Source organism: Ammodytes marinus (genome assembly GCF_949987685.1).
Source record: "Ammodytes marinus genome assembly, chromosome: 14".
Lineage (NCBI taxonomy): Eukaryota > Metazoa > Chordata > Actinopteri > Uranoscopiformes > Ammodytidae > Ammodytes > Ammodytes marinus.
In genome coordinates this window covers 15,231,344-15,247,597 of record NC_137218.1, presented here as the reverse complement: position 1 = coordinate 15,247,597, position 16,254 = coordinate 15,231,344, and the positions used below count along the sequence as shown (strand labels likewise).

Genomic DNA, 16,254 nt, shown 5'->3' with positions numbered 1-16,254 from the left:
ATACTAAATTGTTGAAGTTGCATTTTTAAGGGCCCAGGATATATGTCTATGTAGCCTCAAGGCTATTTTTGGCTGTAGTACTGATGTATTTTAATGTAGCTTATTTGTTGTTAAACACTTTTAAATGGTTTTATAAATTAACATTAGGTCTACGTTTTTTCCCGTTTTTACTTCAATTTGTCTTTTACACATTACGCAGAACAATGGGCTATCATTTAGGCTACTACAAATTACACATTGTCATACCTTGCAGCTATGACTGGACTTTAAAAACCATGGACTAGGCTACTTCTTGTTGGGAATGCACGTTCAATTAAAACCAGATGTGACGGATAGCAGGGAGATGTGACCAAGAGGAGGCTGTAGCAGCCTGCTGAACGACCTACTTTTTTAGAAGCTAAAACTAGTAAGCCTAGTTAAATAAATAAAACACTGTAGGGCCTACAAGAAAGTAATGGCCAAGCTCGGTCAGTTGTGGTGTGAAAGTGGGCTGAGAGGAGGAAAGATTAACTAAAATGCATTTCCAGAATAAAATGCGTGTGAATGCTGGAGGCTGAAACTGGATAGCTGAAGGAGTATGCATTTTTGAAAAAGTTTGAAAATGTGAAATGAAAAAATTATGCTGAACTGCAAAAATATGTTTAAAATGCATTAAAGTAATTTTAACTGCAAAAATGTGCTGACAATGCATTGAGGTCCAGCATTCACACTAATAAAGAGTAGCGAGCGGAGAAAGAGAGAGAGAGAGAGAGAGTGAGAGAAAAAAGGCTGAGCGTTTTTCATTGCTGAGCTCCTCCAGGAAGTCCGAAACCGCTACGTTTGCAAAAAAAACGATGAGAAATATTGGATGAACAGAAGAGGAGAAAAAAAATTCACCCGGTTAACCTTTGAACCGTCTTCCTTTTGTCTTCACAAGAAGTCACAAGACAAACTCCAGTATAATTTTACGAATGACTGTCCAAACGGTAAGCAGGCGCTGCGAGTTTAGCTAGTTTCTTCTAATCATTTTGTTCTGTCTGAGCGGTTTAAAAAACACAACAGTCAAGGAGAGGGAAGGGGAATTTGGACGAGCTAACAAAAAGTAACTGTTTTTAGCTGTGTTATCAAGCTGGCTGAGTAGTCCACTTGGTCTCTGAGGTAATTGTGAAACCCGAATGCTTTATTTTTCTCAAACAATTTGATATATTTTTTGCTTTTAGTTTTGCACCAACGGCTAATCTGGTGGTTGCTATGTGATTAGGAGCAATGGTGATTGATACAAGTAGCTACAAAAAGTCTGACCTAAAGAGATAGTTTTTGTCTTACTTTTTTTTTCTTTATGCCTACTTTTTTCATCCTTTACATTAATTTTTTTTTCAACACTGTATTTTCAAACTCAGGGACCACACGTTCAGAGCCAAGTCGGGAGGAACACAAACACATCATGTCTACTGTCTATTTCGACCCGGGCTCGGATTCAGGTGTAAACGGGTAAGGAAGGGTCGGGGGGGGGGGGGGGGGGGTGGGTGGTGGTGCCTGGTTAATCTTCATTATGTCTGTGTGGGGTTTAATCTTACTGCAGTGGAACCTGTAATGTCAGTTTGACCTGTTGCTTTTATATGTGAATGTGGTGCTATTTTTTTAGCAGGGCAGCGTGTCTTTACAGCCTGCTTTTTGTGCAGATAGGCCTATGTTGTTTATTTGATCTGTTTTTATGTCTAATTAGAAACATCGCAAAGATGGAGGACGCTAAAGTGGAGATTGATGACGGAAAGGATGAGAGTGCGCTTCCAGACACAATGTATTAGTAAGTTTACTCTTTTTTTTGTTTTGTACAGTGTGCTTTTCCCAAGCACGTTTACTGGATAGATAGCATAACTTCTGTTCCTTATTTGCAGCAATATCCGGAAGAAGATATCTCCTTTTGTTATGTCATTTGGATTTCGGTGAGTGCCCTTTTTTAAGGGGGCTTAATTGGGTATTCTGGTGAGATAATTGCTGTGCATCGTTTGAGTTCATGATGTCTTATTTCCTCCAGCATATTTGGAATGATACTGATCATAGTGGACTTTGTGCTGGTGATTGTGGACATGTCTCTACCAGCCAGGAGCAGAGGGGTCGGAGACGCACTGGAGGCCGTGTCCCTCACCATCTCCTTCTTCTTTCTGGCTGACGTTCTCTTGCGGGTCTATGTGGAAGGGTGAGTGAGAAAGCATAGCCTTGCACGCAGTTAATGTAGTGATGTGGCCATTTCTTTAGCTTCGGTCAACACTGCACAACTGCTTGATTAATAGTGACGCAAGGATTCTTAGAGTCCCGTGTCAGCATAAATGGACCGTGATTAGCTGTCAAACAGGAAGCTCCGAAGAGGAAGCGGGACAGGATATGGAAAGGGATGTTTTGGGCTGGACATTGGGAAACATAATGACATGCCCTGTGTTCCAAATCGTGAACTTTCTTTTTACTATACTAGGTCTACATTCATACTTCAGCTGTCCATAAAAAATACATAGTTTGCATGCAGTATGCATACAATTGGGACATCATTATACTTGTATTTGTTTTGCTGTATATCTGTTGCACTGTTGGGTGTTCTCATTCAGTTGAAGTGACGTCACTTAAGCTGTGCAGTGGTTTGTGGGTCAGAATTGCCAAAAAGCATGCTGGTTTACGCACTAAAAATTGCGACCAGATGGAGAAGGACATCCGGGCATTTTTCGGGATATTGCATTTGACATCATGTATTGGGACATCCAAAATCTGTATCTACCATACTTAATAGCAGGGAAGTATGGGTATTGGAATGTTCCCATGGAGTACTAGTGTAGTGTCACTCAATAAATGATCTCTCCTACAGTACTGTTTAGTTAAGTTAAGAGTCAGGCACATACTGTTAGCTGCAAACCTTGAATGTATGTTTTTCTCTGCAGCATGTTAATCGTCTCATGATGTGTGCTTTACTCGTTTTTTTTTTCAGGTTCCGCATTTACTTCAGCTCCAAGCTGAACATAGTAGATGCCTGTGTTGTGGTAGTCACGCTGGTGGTCACCATGATCTACACCTTCAGCGACCTGTCAGGAGCCAGTCTCATCCCCAGGTACGGGCGGCATTCCCCCTGCATCGGACATTTAATATGACTAGAAATGACTCATTCAGTTGTGTCTCCGTCTTGTGACAGGGAGGGTGGGACAATTTACACATCTGTCATTCACATTAGTCCATAGAGTAAGGTGATGTCACGTTATGACCAGATTAGCGCCACCTGACTGTAGGTCTAATCACCCGGGGTTATTGGAAACACCTGTGTGGGTGTGCTAGACCTTTGACTTGTCATGCATCCTCCTGTACAGTATAGTAATACTCCAAAAGCTGTATGAATCTTTTAAATGGGAGCTCTGTTTACTGTATATGTGTTATAATGCTATGGCATCAGTGGATTAATATAATAATGACATTGGATTGTCTTTTTAATATTTTCATATCAAGCAGAACGAACATTTAATGAGTATTTAAATTAAGTTAAATCTCAGATAATTTATCAGTAATCTGAGCAGTGGACACCAAAGCACAATTTTCATTAATAAGCCATATGGAAAATATACTAATACTTAAAATACTGTTAAATTATTTATAATATTGAGCATACTATTATTAAAAGATTATATTCAGTAATATTGAATTCAACCATATTGCTTAACATAACATTAACCTTCTGTAAGAGTAAATTATGCTCAATGCCATTAACACGTTAGCGTTTGTTAAGTGATTCAAAGGGTTTTATATATTTTTCTCCTATATTCTTTATCAGAGTGGTGTCGTTCCTTCGTTTCCTGAGAATCATCATCCTGGTGAGGGTTTTCAGACTGGCAGCTCAGAGGAAAGAGCTGGAGAAGGTCACTAGGAGGATGGTAAGATCACCTTTGTATAGGAGCAATGGAAAACTATGAACAACTAAATGTAGTGAAGTTCACTGGAGTCTCCTGGAGGATTGCAAATGTGTAGCGTTGGCATAAAGAGATGCGTTACTTCGTCAGGTTTCTGAGAACAAGCGGCGTTATCAGAAGGACGGATTTGACCTTGACCTCACCTATGTCACAGGTACCTGTTACATAGAGTACACAAGGCATACGGACATGTCAGACAGTACACCTCAAATACACAACTTGACAATTACAACTTATTTTAATCATATTTGTTTGCATGTTTATCTACTTCTCTAGACCGCGTCATCGCCATGTCTTTCCCCTCCTCTGGGAAGCAGTCATTCTACAGGAACCCAATCAAGGTTAAAGTAGTGACACGCCCTGGGTATACATGCACATTAAAATCCATCCCAACATGCACAGGTGCACCTCCACCACTCACTTTAGATGGTTTTGATCTAATTACAACAAATTACAAACAAATCTTTATTCCCCATTGATACAAGGACCCACAGAAGTACACACACACACACACACACACACAAGTGTTTTGACATATTTTTCCTCTCCCTCTGTGCAGGAAGTGGCGAGGTTCCTGGACACTAAACACGAAGGCCACTACAAAGTTTACAACCTGTGCAGTTAGGTGGCACCCCTTGCTTGTCACATGCTCTGTATTCACTTTTGTGTATAACTACAAAAACTAGGTCAATGTCATCTTTTGTTTCCAGGTGAGAAAGGCTACGATCCCCAGTTCTTCCACTACAAGGTAGAACGGGTGTTCATTGATGACCACAACGTCCCCTCCTTGGAGTGAGTAAAGCTTTTTGTTGTGGTGTCATTTTTGCTTTCACCTCTCACCTACAATATATCATTTTGTTCTTATAGTAAAGTATACTACATAATAAAAATGCCGCCGGTTGACATTGAACCAACCAAAACAACTGTAAATGACGCTTGAATTTCCCTGTGTTGTGTCAATAAAGTCTCTTATCTTATTTTAGAGAGCATGCTCACCACATTTGCAAAATTGTAATTAAGTGTAAAAATTCCTATCGAGCAGTAGTATGAACACATACTGTAGATGAGGGTAGGTTTATAGGATAATAGCTGTCACCACGGAGTGTCAATCAAAACACTGGAATACTGCTTTCTTGGTTTGTCCAATGTAATGGCAGTTTTATTTAGTTTGTAGGGTTTGTTGGGTATCTGTGTGTGTGGTCTACAGAAACAAGGGAAACAAATAATTACGTCATAACCACATTCATAATAACCATACATTTCTATAATGCATGCACACTACAACTAGCATGACAGTCTAAGTAATTAACATAGGGAAAATGATTATACAAGTCAATACCAGGATATGCATTGATGCCAGTAGGCCTTCACATGGGATTAACATAGTTAACAGAAGATGCTAACATTCACCTAACAGCATAAATGCCCCGGTAAAATACTAGGGAGAAATAACTGACATCTAATACAATTGGCATTAAAGACGGTAAATGTGTGAGGCTCTAAAACGGGACATTACAACATTAAACAGTTGCTTAGATACTTAACAAAAACATACAAACAACTCAGGTTATCGTCACTTACAAATCTTCAATGACGCACACTTCTTATTGGCAGGGCTGCCTTTACCTGCCACTAGGCCCTGGGGCTGAGAGGTTTCGTAGGCCCCCCCGGTTGGCGGTCTTACAATACAGATGCGTTAAAGCCATGTTTGTCTACACCACAATATCTCTATTGATGAAATACAAAATCACTTAAGGTAACCCCCTCCTGGTCTAATGACTTTTAATAACCAAACACACATGGTTGGTTACAGTGTTTTTCCAAGTTATTGAAGAGACAGCGGTGGGGTCCCAGGACCTTTTAGGAGGGTCCGGGGGCATGCCCCCCGGAAGAAAAATTTGAACCTTTTAAAGTAAAATGCATCAATCTGGTGCACTTTGAGAAGAAAACTAAGGCTAAATCAACTGTGTCCTATGTGAGCTATTTTCTGGAATAATTTGGAGACACAGAAATACCAAAAAGCAGAAACAAAAATATACAGGTTTAAAAAATCCAGTCATTCAGCATTCCAATTTTTTTTTAAATAATCCCTTATCCCAAAGCTACTTCTCTCTTTGAACTCTTCGTTTTGTTTTTAATGGCTCAACTCAATATAGGCCCTTGATCTGCATTGCCCCGAACAATGTTATTTAAACAAAAATAACAACAATTTACTGGTGAATGATAGGCCCCTTGATCTTCATAGGCCAAAAATAATGTGATTTATTTATTTTTTTTTCTTTACTTGTTCATGATAGGCCCCTGTTCTCCGTACGCCCGCCCCCCCTACGAAGTTTAGGGGCCTATCATGAGCCAGTCAATAATGTATTGTTTTAAATGACAATGTTCGGGGCCTTCTTAGATCAGGGGCCTATATTGAGACAGTAAAAAAAGGCCCTGGGGCTTCAGCCCAGGTAAGCCCGTGCATAAAGGCGGCCCTGCTTATTGGGGAAAAACTCCAAACTCCGTCCGCAAACACAATCACTCTGCCGCCTTTCCTTCTCTCCTTTTCTCTCTCTCCTCCTCAGCAGTTTGCGGCTCCGCTCCTAATCAATAAGCGCGCGCATGAGCATGCACCGAGCGCATGATCGGCTCATGCCAGTGATACGGCCAGGTTCTTTATAATCGCGGAGCCTCTTTAACACATACAGAAGCAGGATGTATCGCTACCATTATAGGTCAGATAGTGTCTTTTTCATTGTTTGCTTTACTGTCTCAGGGACATGCTGAAATACACAGCAAATGTGAGGGAGTGGATGTCGGCTGATCCCAAGAACATCATTGCTATTCACTGTAAAGGAGGGAAAGGTAAATATTAGAGTTTAACAAATACATTAATTTGGTGGGCAGCTGTTTTAAAATAAGTAACTTTTATTCTTGGTTTTCAATATGTGCTGCTGACAAGGTATAACTCTTAACATTATTCAAATATGCTGCGGCTTTTTCACAGGACGCACAGGTACTTTGGTGTGCACCTGGTTTATCGACAGTGACCAATTTGAAAGTGCAAAGGTATGTCTCTTTGCGTGTGAGATTTTTCCAAGCAATGGTTTAATGAATGAAACAATGACTGCTTCCTTACACTCTCTTTCTATTATTTTTTTCCACCAGGACAGTCTGGACTATTTTGGCGAGAGGAGGACAGACAAGAGTCGAAGCTCCAAGTTTCAGGGAGTGGAGACCCCCTCTCAGGTAAAAACAGGCAACTCAGTGGCCAGACCCAAAAAAGATATTTCATCTATTTAGATTTTTATTTTAGGATTATACTTAGTTCTGACTGGCACCTCCCAGTGGTAATATCAAAAGGTTATATACTTTTGATATTATTGCATTTCTTTTTTCAAACTGAGAATCACTTTATTGCAAATCAGTAATTTAATTTACTATGTTGCTTGTTTTCACCTACTGTACAGCAGTACTATACTTTATATTGCATTTATCTTGACAGTTTAAGAGTTGCATGGATTGTTTTGGAGAAAAAATGAATAAAATGTCCTCATAAAACCTTAGAAACTGATTAGTGGATGAAGATGTCTTAGCCCGGTTGTCTCTGCGTGAACCACAGAGCCGGTACGTGGGGTACTACGAGATCATGAAGACCAAGTTCAACAGGCAGCTGCCTCCGCCTAAGAGCCTCTGCGTCAAGAGCATCCGCATCCACTCCATAGCAGGTCAGACCCAGCAAACCCGCAGGCCCACTTTAGTACGTTACTTTGCCCTTTACATATCTCTTTGGGCCAGTGTTAATATCTGCTTTTTATGCTTTTTACCTAGGCGTGGGTAAAGGTAATGGCAGTGATCTCAAGGTGAAGATAATCGTGAAGAAAGAGCTAGTATTTCAGTGTGTGTGTGCCAAACAGGAAAACTGCACAGTAAGTGTCACGCTCCGGCATGTGCACTCATCAGGTAATGCCGATGCATTAGTTGAATGGGGCGATAAACCCATTTCTGGTGTTTTTTGTTTCTTAGGTATTTCCTGATGTGGGCAACAATGCAGCAGTCATCAGCCTACATAATGGGCCTGTGGTTGAAGGGGATGTGAAGGTCATGTTTGAATCAAGTGCTGTGAGTTCCTGCATTAATGCATGTTCACCTTTGTAAACTACACATTGTAAGGGAGCCTGGTGCTTAGGATTATCGTGCTATGATTCAATGTGTTCTTTCCCTTTAGGGTCTTCCAAAAGGATACGAAGATGTTCCGTTCTACTTCTGGTTCAATACCTCCTTCGTAGAGGATAACAAGTATGTTTATGTTGCTCTCATGCAATTATCAGTTAAATTGAATTGCTTTATTGGTGGGACAATAAATATGTTTTGCCTCTGTAGCTCTTAAAACAGTTTTAATATTATGTGTCAACATTGGTGCTGACTGTGAAATCTCCACAGGCTGTTTCTACCCAGAGAAGAGCTGGATAACCCACACAAACCAAAGACCTGGGACCTGTACAAGGAGGACTTTGGTGTCACTATGTTCTTCTCAGAACCAGAATAAAAGCCCTTTTTTAATAAAATGGCTTGTTAAAGTTGTACTTGATGGATGATGAAAATAATTTAGTAGATTGAATCAAGAAATGAATGACAGACATACGATGTTTTTGTGTTCAAATGTTGTTGTATGCAGTGGGCTCCTCCAATTAATAAAATCATGTGGATTGCACAGTTGCTCTGAGTCGTGGCAATACACTGCAATTTATAAGGGGGCTTTGTGAAGAACAACTATTAGATAACCAGTCATGTGAATCAGTTGGTGACCGGTTTTGGATTAGTCCTAAAATAGAATTAAAGGAATCATAAAAACATTTGCACCTGATGTCATAATGCCGATGGATTGGGCTTTATTTCTCTTTGTCAAAGTCCATCATCTTGAGTCTTTAACTACGACCCAGTGTGACGTAATCAGTGAGGCAACCATGGAAACCACAGAATAGTTTAGCAGAACACAGGAAGACTCATTGGAAACCGATCTTCAAACCTGACCTAATGTGCTCAGTGGGGGGCTCACAGAACAGCTCCACCTTGAGATGAAGTTTGAGATTTAGGCAGCAGGCTTTCACTGCTGCAGTTGATAGACTGTTTACAATCCAGGGTTTACCTGCTGAATTGAGTTTTATAGGTTCTATGTATCTGAGACTTTGATGTGGATCGTTCATCTGGTGATTTGACTGGTCAGTACTAGGCAGCTTATACACCGCTTTCATATAGCAGATTGTGAAGCAGATAAAGTGCAATACTTTGGACTTACAATACATTGTAAGTGTTTCCTTCCCAACAAACACAAGAATCAGAGATTAAATCTTTTATTCATAAATCATATTCTTTTACATTATTGCTCATTTAACACATTGCATTACTAGTCATACTCATGTAACACCACAGACCAAGAAATGAGACCATACCCATGCTTGTAAAACTTTGGTTCAATCAAACTTACTCTGTAAAACCTAGAGAACAACAAACAATTAAGTGCAGAAAGAAGTAAAACTCAGGTGAAATACTGTTAATCATTCTGGTTTGAAGACCTTTTCACTAAGGCAAATTGTGCTGCGCATTAAGGTAGATACTTTACAATCTATAGATTATGTTCAGTGACAGTGTGCAATGTAGAAATACTCCAACCTGAGATGTGATGGCTGGGGTCCAACCCACCAAAACAGTAGGAAGCCACAAAAAAAAAATGTATGGCAAAATGCCAGCAAACGTTATGGTAACATTGCATTGTGGGTAGGTCAAAAGGACAGTTATATTTAACATTTCCACAAGAAGGCGTTGGAAGACATCCAAATTCTTGTCTGATGACAGTTTGGGGATCTTATGAAGTGCATACTCCTGATAAACCTTCTAGGACAAAGCTTCGTTGCAGTTTCAAACGTTGCGTGATCATTTAACAATGTTTAAGACTAGTCTCCTAGATACAAGGCAATTTTAAGGTAGAAGTGCCAAAATCATGAAAACTGAACTGAACTCCTGCAATTCTGTGCTTTTCAAGTAAACAGAACCCAAGGGACATTGCGAAAGAGCAGCTGAAAAAACCAAGGCATGTTGCAAATCACAATCGGTTGTCTTTGTAAAACCCAACTCAACGTCAGGTTTACAAAATCCACATAAACTTCATTAATGAGCCATAGCTCAAATCACTCAGCTGTCAAAGAAAAACCATCCTTGTTAGTCAGCCAGCAGCAGGAATCATACACATTTGGGCTCAATTTATATGGTTATATTGCTTTCCCCACCACCCTCAGTCAGAGCAAACTCCCATGGGTCAGCAAAGGGTTTTTCTGGCAGCCCGGGCCAAGTTCCCGTGAAAACCATTAAGGAGGTCGCACTGCTCCAGCTCATCGTACCGCCCGCTTCGCAGAAAGCACAGCACTGCGGTTTTGCATGTCTCCTTGCAGGGCTCCGACACATGCCCTTTGTGTCTGAAGTACCAGAACTTCTGGAAAGCCCGGTCATCATTGATAAAGGTCCGCATCAGCCCCTCGCAGTCCGCAGGGAACAGACTTGCCAGGCCATAAGCCTCAGTGGCACGGTACAGTAGCTTCCATTGGGGGTTCTTTTCGGGGCCACCTGAACCGTGGTTTACCTCCGTCAGGTTAAGGATGTAGGTCTCATGGTCAAGCACCAGCCGAGAGCTGCCTTGGTAATTCCCATCCACATAGTAGACCCGGTAACCTGGAAGGAGAATGATGGTTAAAAAGTATTGTAGACCTTTTTGTGGATTCTGAAATAACTAGTTTTCAACTCACCTGGGTTAAGATTAATGTATGTAGTGACACTAGGAGCAATGAATGCCATTCCCAATGGGCGGGTCATGGTGGCCTCATCATAAAACATTTGGAACTCATCCAGATGTGTATGACCAAAAAACTGTCCGGTAATTGTACTTTCATACCTGAGAAAAGGTAGAGAAAGATAAAAACGACTCGTAATTGGGCGATTGCAAAAAGTCAGGCCGTTGCATGAGGCAACTTCTACAAAACATGTAGAACTACAGTATGCCATGGGCCTCAAATTAAAAAAAAATAAAACAACTTCCATATTTATTAACTTACCAGACACACACAACCACAGGAGAAACGAAGGGGAAGTGAAATTGTTGCTTGAAATAAGTCAACCAAACATTTATCTGACAACTTCACTACTGCAGATTACCCCAATAGACCTAGACTACTGCTAATCGGGATTGATTACATATACTGGCAATCCACTTGGCAGTGATAATACCCATGTAGCATTTATAGGACATTACATTTCTTATTTAAATTTAAAAAATATAAATACATTTTCTTTTGGGTATAAAAAAAAAGTTATATATCTGAGTGTTCCACATTACACTCAATTTACTGATAATGTCACTTGGTACAATACAAGAAAAAACCACAACACTGTGCAAATAACTATGGCCTCTTCCCTCAGTGACGGAAGCATGCAAACACACCAAATGATGCTCTTTGGCAAATTGTCTTTTCTGCACTGCAGTTTGATTTTTAACAGTTTTGATATTCTGCATCTTTAGGTTTAAATGAACAGTGTAGCTACCTATTGATAATGTGATAGTAGTTCCAGCTCCAGCTGCCAAGACACAGGCCAGGTGGGATGTGACCAATGATATGCACCTAAATAAAAGAACGAGATGACAACGTATTGAAAATATTAAGCCACTTATAAAATACATTCTATTTTTTGAAGTAACATTACTAAAGGAAAGTTAAATGAGAACACCATAGAGTCATAATCCATATCTAGCGTGATGCACATGACTAAGGCAGGACATTAACCTGAGCCTCTTCAACTACACCATGTTCCTTCATCTTAAAAACAGTGCACTGTGTGGTTTCAGGGGAGGGGATTTGTTTACAAAGCATATTTTGTCCACCGGAAATTTATAGTATCGAGTATTTCTATCATCATAAATGAAATTATTTTGGAGACACCTGGAACCAAACACAAGACTAGAATATGTTTGTAAACAAAACTGCGGTAAACAGCAGCATTAAAAACATTAGCTTTTAAAGTAGCTAAGGAAAGTTGTTTATTCAGTCATGAGAAAATACCTTATAAAATGTTAGTATCTGAGACACCCAAAGTTACAAAGTATACCTTTATCAAGCTTTTGTTTTTGCTGCTCTACTCACCTTCTCTCCCTTGTCCTCGCTGGCCTGGAGAACATGGACCAGCCACTGCAGCTGATTAGCAGGATCGGTGGAGTTCACCATCAACCAGAAGTTCTCTCGAGCACAAAAGTTCATGTTGAGAGAGACCACCCTTAGACCAGGCTGAATCTCCAGTGTGTAGAATCCTGCATATCTGAAATGACACCCGAGGGAGCAGTTTAAAGAGGACCTATGATGCTTTTTGACTTTTATGACCTATAAACGTTGTTATGATGATTCATAGTCATGCTTAACCATACTAAATTATCAAATAATGACTTACATGCATTTCGACGTATTCCCTGCTGACCGTCTGGGGTGTCTGTGCAGAGCACTAAACACTATTCTAGCCAGTCGAGAAGTCACGTCTTCATAGCGGTCTACCCTTTCATAATTGGTGACGTCGCATAAAAATTGGTGATGTGACCACGCGGATGTTTCCATGTATGGTAATGCTGTCACTTCCCTGTTCGCGTCTGCCTCGCGCCCTTATAGGTCCATGCTCGCGCTTCCCGCCACTGAAAGTGTTTCGGAAGGAAGGTAACCAATCACAACGGAGTGGGGTTTGCAGGAGGGGGGGGGGAGGGTAGCGGAGATGGCCGATGCACAGGCGGAGGGAGCGGAGATTGCCGAAGCACACACACTCAAGTGTTGACAGGATGTGCTGGATCGCCAAAATAAGAGAAAGAGCTTCCCGAAAATCTACATAGTTTTTTGTGATGTGATTCGTGTCAGGTTGCTCTATAGCAGTGTAAAACAAGAAATTAAGACCAGAAAAGTAGTATAATAGGTCCTCTTTAAGGACAAAAAGTCAAATGCAGGCTCTAGGGGCGCCCCTCAAAAAACTAAACGTCTAAAGGGAACAAGATTCTGAGAAATGTGACCACTGCTGTACACAAATAGCGGGATATGAAATCAGACAAAAACAGTTCCTACTTTAAAATCTGTAACAAACCCTTTGCTGGATATACACATTTAGATAGAAAACGATAGTACCTCAAAGTCTTCAAAGCCTGCTCTGGTAACCATGGTGCCCATTCCTCTGCCATTGTGTCATAGAGCCAGGCGCAGGACTTGTTGCCATGAATAAAGGGCGGTGGGAAGCTGTTCACCGGCGTACTCTCGTGGTTCCCTATAGCTGGGTAAACTGTCACATTAGGTCCCAGGTGTCTGGACAGAAGACAGGGGGGGGGGGGGGAGGTTGATAGCTGTTTGGATAAATTCCAAGTAACACATGACAAAACATCTGATCACAGCAGCAAACACACCCTCACTTTTTTCAGCATGTTCTGGAGGTTGAATTAGGTTCTGTGACATTACAACACCATTTCAAAACTTCTATTAAAAACTCTTACGGTTGAGCGGTTACTGGTAAAGTTATCTGCAGCAGTAGTAGGTAGACTACACATCCACTGTTATGTGTGAAAGAAGCAATTATGATTTTACTCAAATGGAGGTTAATCCTAAAGAAAAAAAATTACTTGTGGATGAGGCTTGAGATGACAGTAAGCTCTGTCAGCTGCTGTTTCCTAGTCTGAGACCAGACATTGTGTGCCGGTATGTCTCCGGTCCAGTAGACCCAGTCCCAGGGCCCGGCGGTGGCTGCGTTCACCAGGAGGTTCTCCACTGTCCGTAGAGGCAGGTCACACTTGCTGTAGGTTCCCCAGTACCCGGCCTCCCTCTTCCTCCATCTGCGTGCGTTGGAGTCATTACGACAGCACAGAGGGTCCTTGCAGTCTGCGGCGCTGCCAGCTGCATAGTCCTGTTGGTGGAAAGGGTTTTCTTTTAATAGCAAACACAAGTCAGGTGGGCTAAATAACCCCTACCGTTTTCTGGTTAGACATTCCAAATTTCACAGTAAATTGCAACATTTCTTCAAAGTAAATAATTCACTTGAATCTGCTTTTTATGGTTGGTTTGACCTCAACCCCGGTCCTAAATCAATACAATTCCATTTAAAGCAACTCATGATTGCATGTTATCACACATATTTAAAAAAAAGTTCAACTATTATGCCAAACTATTGAGGAGATTTATAAATGGCACCCACTGTGATACATATAAAAAGGGTTTTGTTGGACACTACACCATTAAAAAAAAGTTTTCTTAGGGAGGAAATTCAAATTTTGAAGCTGAAAATGTGCACTATATGAGACCTTTAAAACCTATAGCTTTCTGGGGGTTCAAAAAACTATTGCTTTGGCTAATCTCTGAACAGCACACACACTCACCTTGTCCCAGTGGATGTCAGTAAGAAACAGGACCCTGCTCTGTGGAGAACCAGGTTGTGGAGGTGAGGGCGGTGTAACAGGTGGCTTAGGGACCTTTGGCAAGGTGATGTTCCAGGGGGCGTAGATGTCAAACTTGCCACATGAAGGACCCACCAGAATGGCACACGCTTCAGTGGGCCACAGAAAAGACTCCTGCAGGGCCCGGATGAAGTCATCCCTGAACAACTGCGCTATCTCTCGACATACATGCTCATCGGCCAGGTGGAGATGGATACATGCCTGAACTACTGCGACGGCCACTCGCTCTTCATTGGCGTCAGTCTAGGAGGGGCAAGAAAGACAGAAGAGGATTAGGGAAGGGGTTTTGCGATGAACCTGAAAAGGGCCATAACACATAATGCCTCATGTGAAATCCTCAAAACTTCTTGAATTGATTTGAATATGCAAAATGAAGTATCACTGCATTAGTTAGTCCCAGTACAATTGGTGTAGACATGTCTGGATTTGTTTTGTTACATTTTTAGTTCATAAAAATACATCAGTGAGTGTATTTCCTCACTTCTGTTTGCCAATTAGCAAACAGATGTATGGACTTACTGGCTGATTGGTATAGTAACCTAACAAAAATAAGAAATGTGTATTACCAGGAGGGCGATGTCAAGGATGGTGAAAATAGCTTTGCAAAAAGGGCAGGTGACATTTCGCCAGTTAAATCCGACCCCTGGGCGGCTAAACTTCTCAATAAACACCAGCCTTGGCTGCTCTGAAGTTTGTGCTGGATGACACGAGCCAAGCAGAGGTGACATCAAAGCCAGAGTGCAGGTCATCAGCACCAGCTGCTCGTGCAGCCTCATTGTTGCGCACGCCGATTTGTTTGCAGCCGCTGTGAGGGACATTAGTAAGAGCAGAAAGACACAAGTCAAGGAAGTAACACTAACACCTCAACATACACACCACACGTTTAAAGGAGGACCCCCCACCCCCACTTCGACACAAACCACGACAACAGCCTGCTAACAAAGTAGCTGACTATAGGCTACTCCTTTGCCACCGTACCTTAAACAAAAACGTCGTCTTCTTCCCGGGGTGAGCTTAACACAGACAGGTGACTATTGAATACGTTACCGCTTCCGCGTACTGAAACAAGCTCGACAAGCCCTCTTATGTGCTCTCCGTTTGACAGCACGCTGCTTGTTGTGATGTGCGAGCTTCGACCCGCTCGGTCTTGTGAAAGCCTCAGCCAGTCAGCTGACTAGTCACGTGTCAAATACTTTTTTTTACTCACCTTCCGACTTCCGAGCTTTATTATACTACCTATGCTTCCGAGCCAATTGTTACTTAAACAGCAGCTGATATCACTTGTTCGAAGTGTACTTCACATTTATAAATTATATTTTTCTATTAAGCAATTAAAATGCAATTAACTTAGGCCTACAGCTTGTTTGCCCTATTCTGACCAGCATAGGTATACTTGTAAGCTTATACTTTGTTTCCATTTCGTGCTTTCAAAAGAGGAAATACCTCAATGCTGCACCATTATGTTAGTTAGCCTACATAGTAGCATTAGTCCAGAAACAATGTCAAAATATAAATCCACACAGCCAATCCCATATAGCCTACCCCTAAAATAAATACAAGATGCCATACCATTGTTATAGGCCTAGCAAAGGCTTACCAAGCCTCAAAAAAGGGCAATGCATACTCAAATTGAACTTTTGTAGGTAATCATTTCAATTATACATGTTATTTGAAACCTGGAGTCATTGCCTATCACCTGGGAAAACAGGTTCACTGTTGACTTTGAAAAAAGTAAAAGAAATACATCTTGATCACCGGGTCCAATACGTGTAGATTTTCTGGAGCTTTCAGCTCCATCTTGTGGCCTTCATCAGTGGAGAGAGTCTGCATGAA

General features: G+C 41.3%; 2 protein-coding genes across 3 annotated transcripts; one reads left to right on the top strand and one right to left on the bottom strand.

Annotated features, from left to right (window-relative positions):
• The first annotated feature begins 768 nt into the window (after positions 1-768).
• Positions 769-8,589, top strand: tpte (transmembrane phosphatase with tensin homology). Of its 2 annotated transcripts, none has more exons than XM_080040418.1 (19): positions 769-965; positions 1,380-1,470; positions 1,706-1,786; positions 1,878-1,925; positions 2,018-2,179; positions 2,957-3,076; positions 3,788-3,887; positions 4,014-4,077; positions 4,200-4,264; positions 4,483-4,543; positions 4,634-4,715; positions 6,682-6,770; positions 6,913-6,974; positions 7,074-7,154; positions 7,528-7,633; positions 7,737-7,834; positions 7,932-8,027; positions 8,134-8,204; positions 8,349-8,589. In XM_080040418.1, exons 1-19 carry the CDS (start codon positions 848-850, stop codon positions 8,452-8,454), a joined length of 1,701 nt encoding a protein of 566 aa, XP_079896544.1. In that variant the 5' UTR covers positions 769-847; the 3' UTR covers positions 8,455-8,589. The 2 variants fall into 2 exon arrangements, with proteins under 2 accessions (XP_079896544.1, XP_079896545.1); XM_080040419.1 differs by lacking the exon at positions 769-965 and adding an exon at positions 1,026-1,137.
• A 684-nt stretch (positions 8,590-9,273) lies between these two features.
• On the bottom strand, positions 9,274-15,549 carry smpd1 (sphingomyelin phosphodiesterase 1). Its single transcript, XM_080040949.1, has 9 exons — positions 15,400-15,549; positions 14,988-15,226; positions 14,344-14,664; positions 13,594-13,874; positions 13,109-13,282; positions 12,095-12,266; positions 11,499-11,575; positions 10,706-10,851; positions 9,274-10,631 (listed from the first exon to the last, which is right to left on the bottom strand). Exons 2-9 carry the CDS (start codon positions 15,195-15,197, stop codon positions 10,222-10,224), a joined length of 1,791 nt encoding a protein of 596 aa, XP_079897075.1. The 5' UTR covers positions 15,198-15,226; positions 15,400-15,549; the 3' UTR covers positions 9,274-10,221.
• Positions 15,550-16,254: the final 705 nt, after the last annotated feature.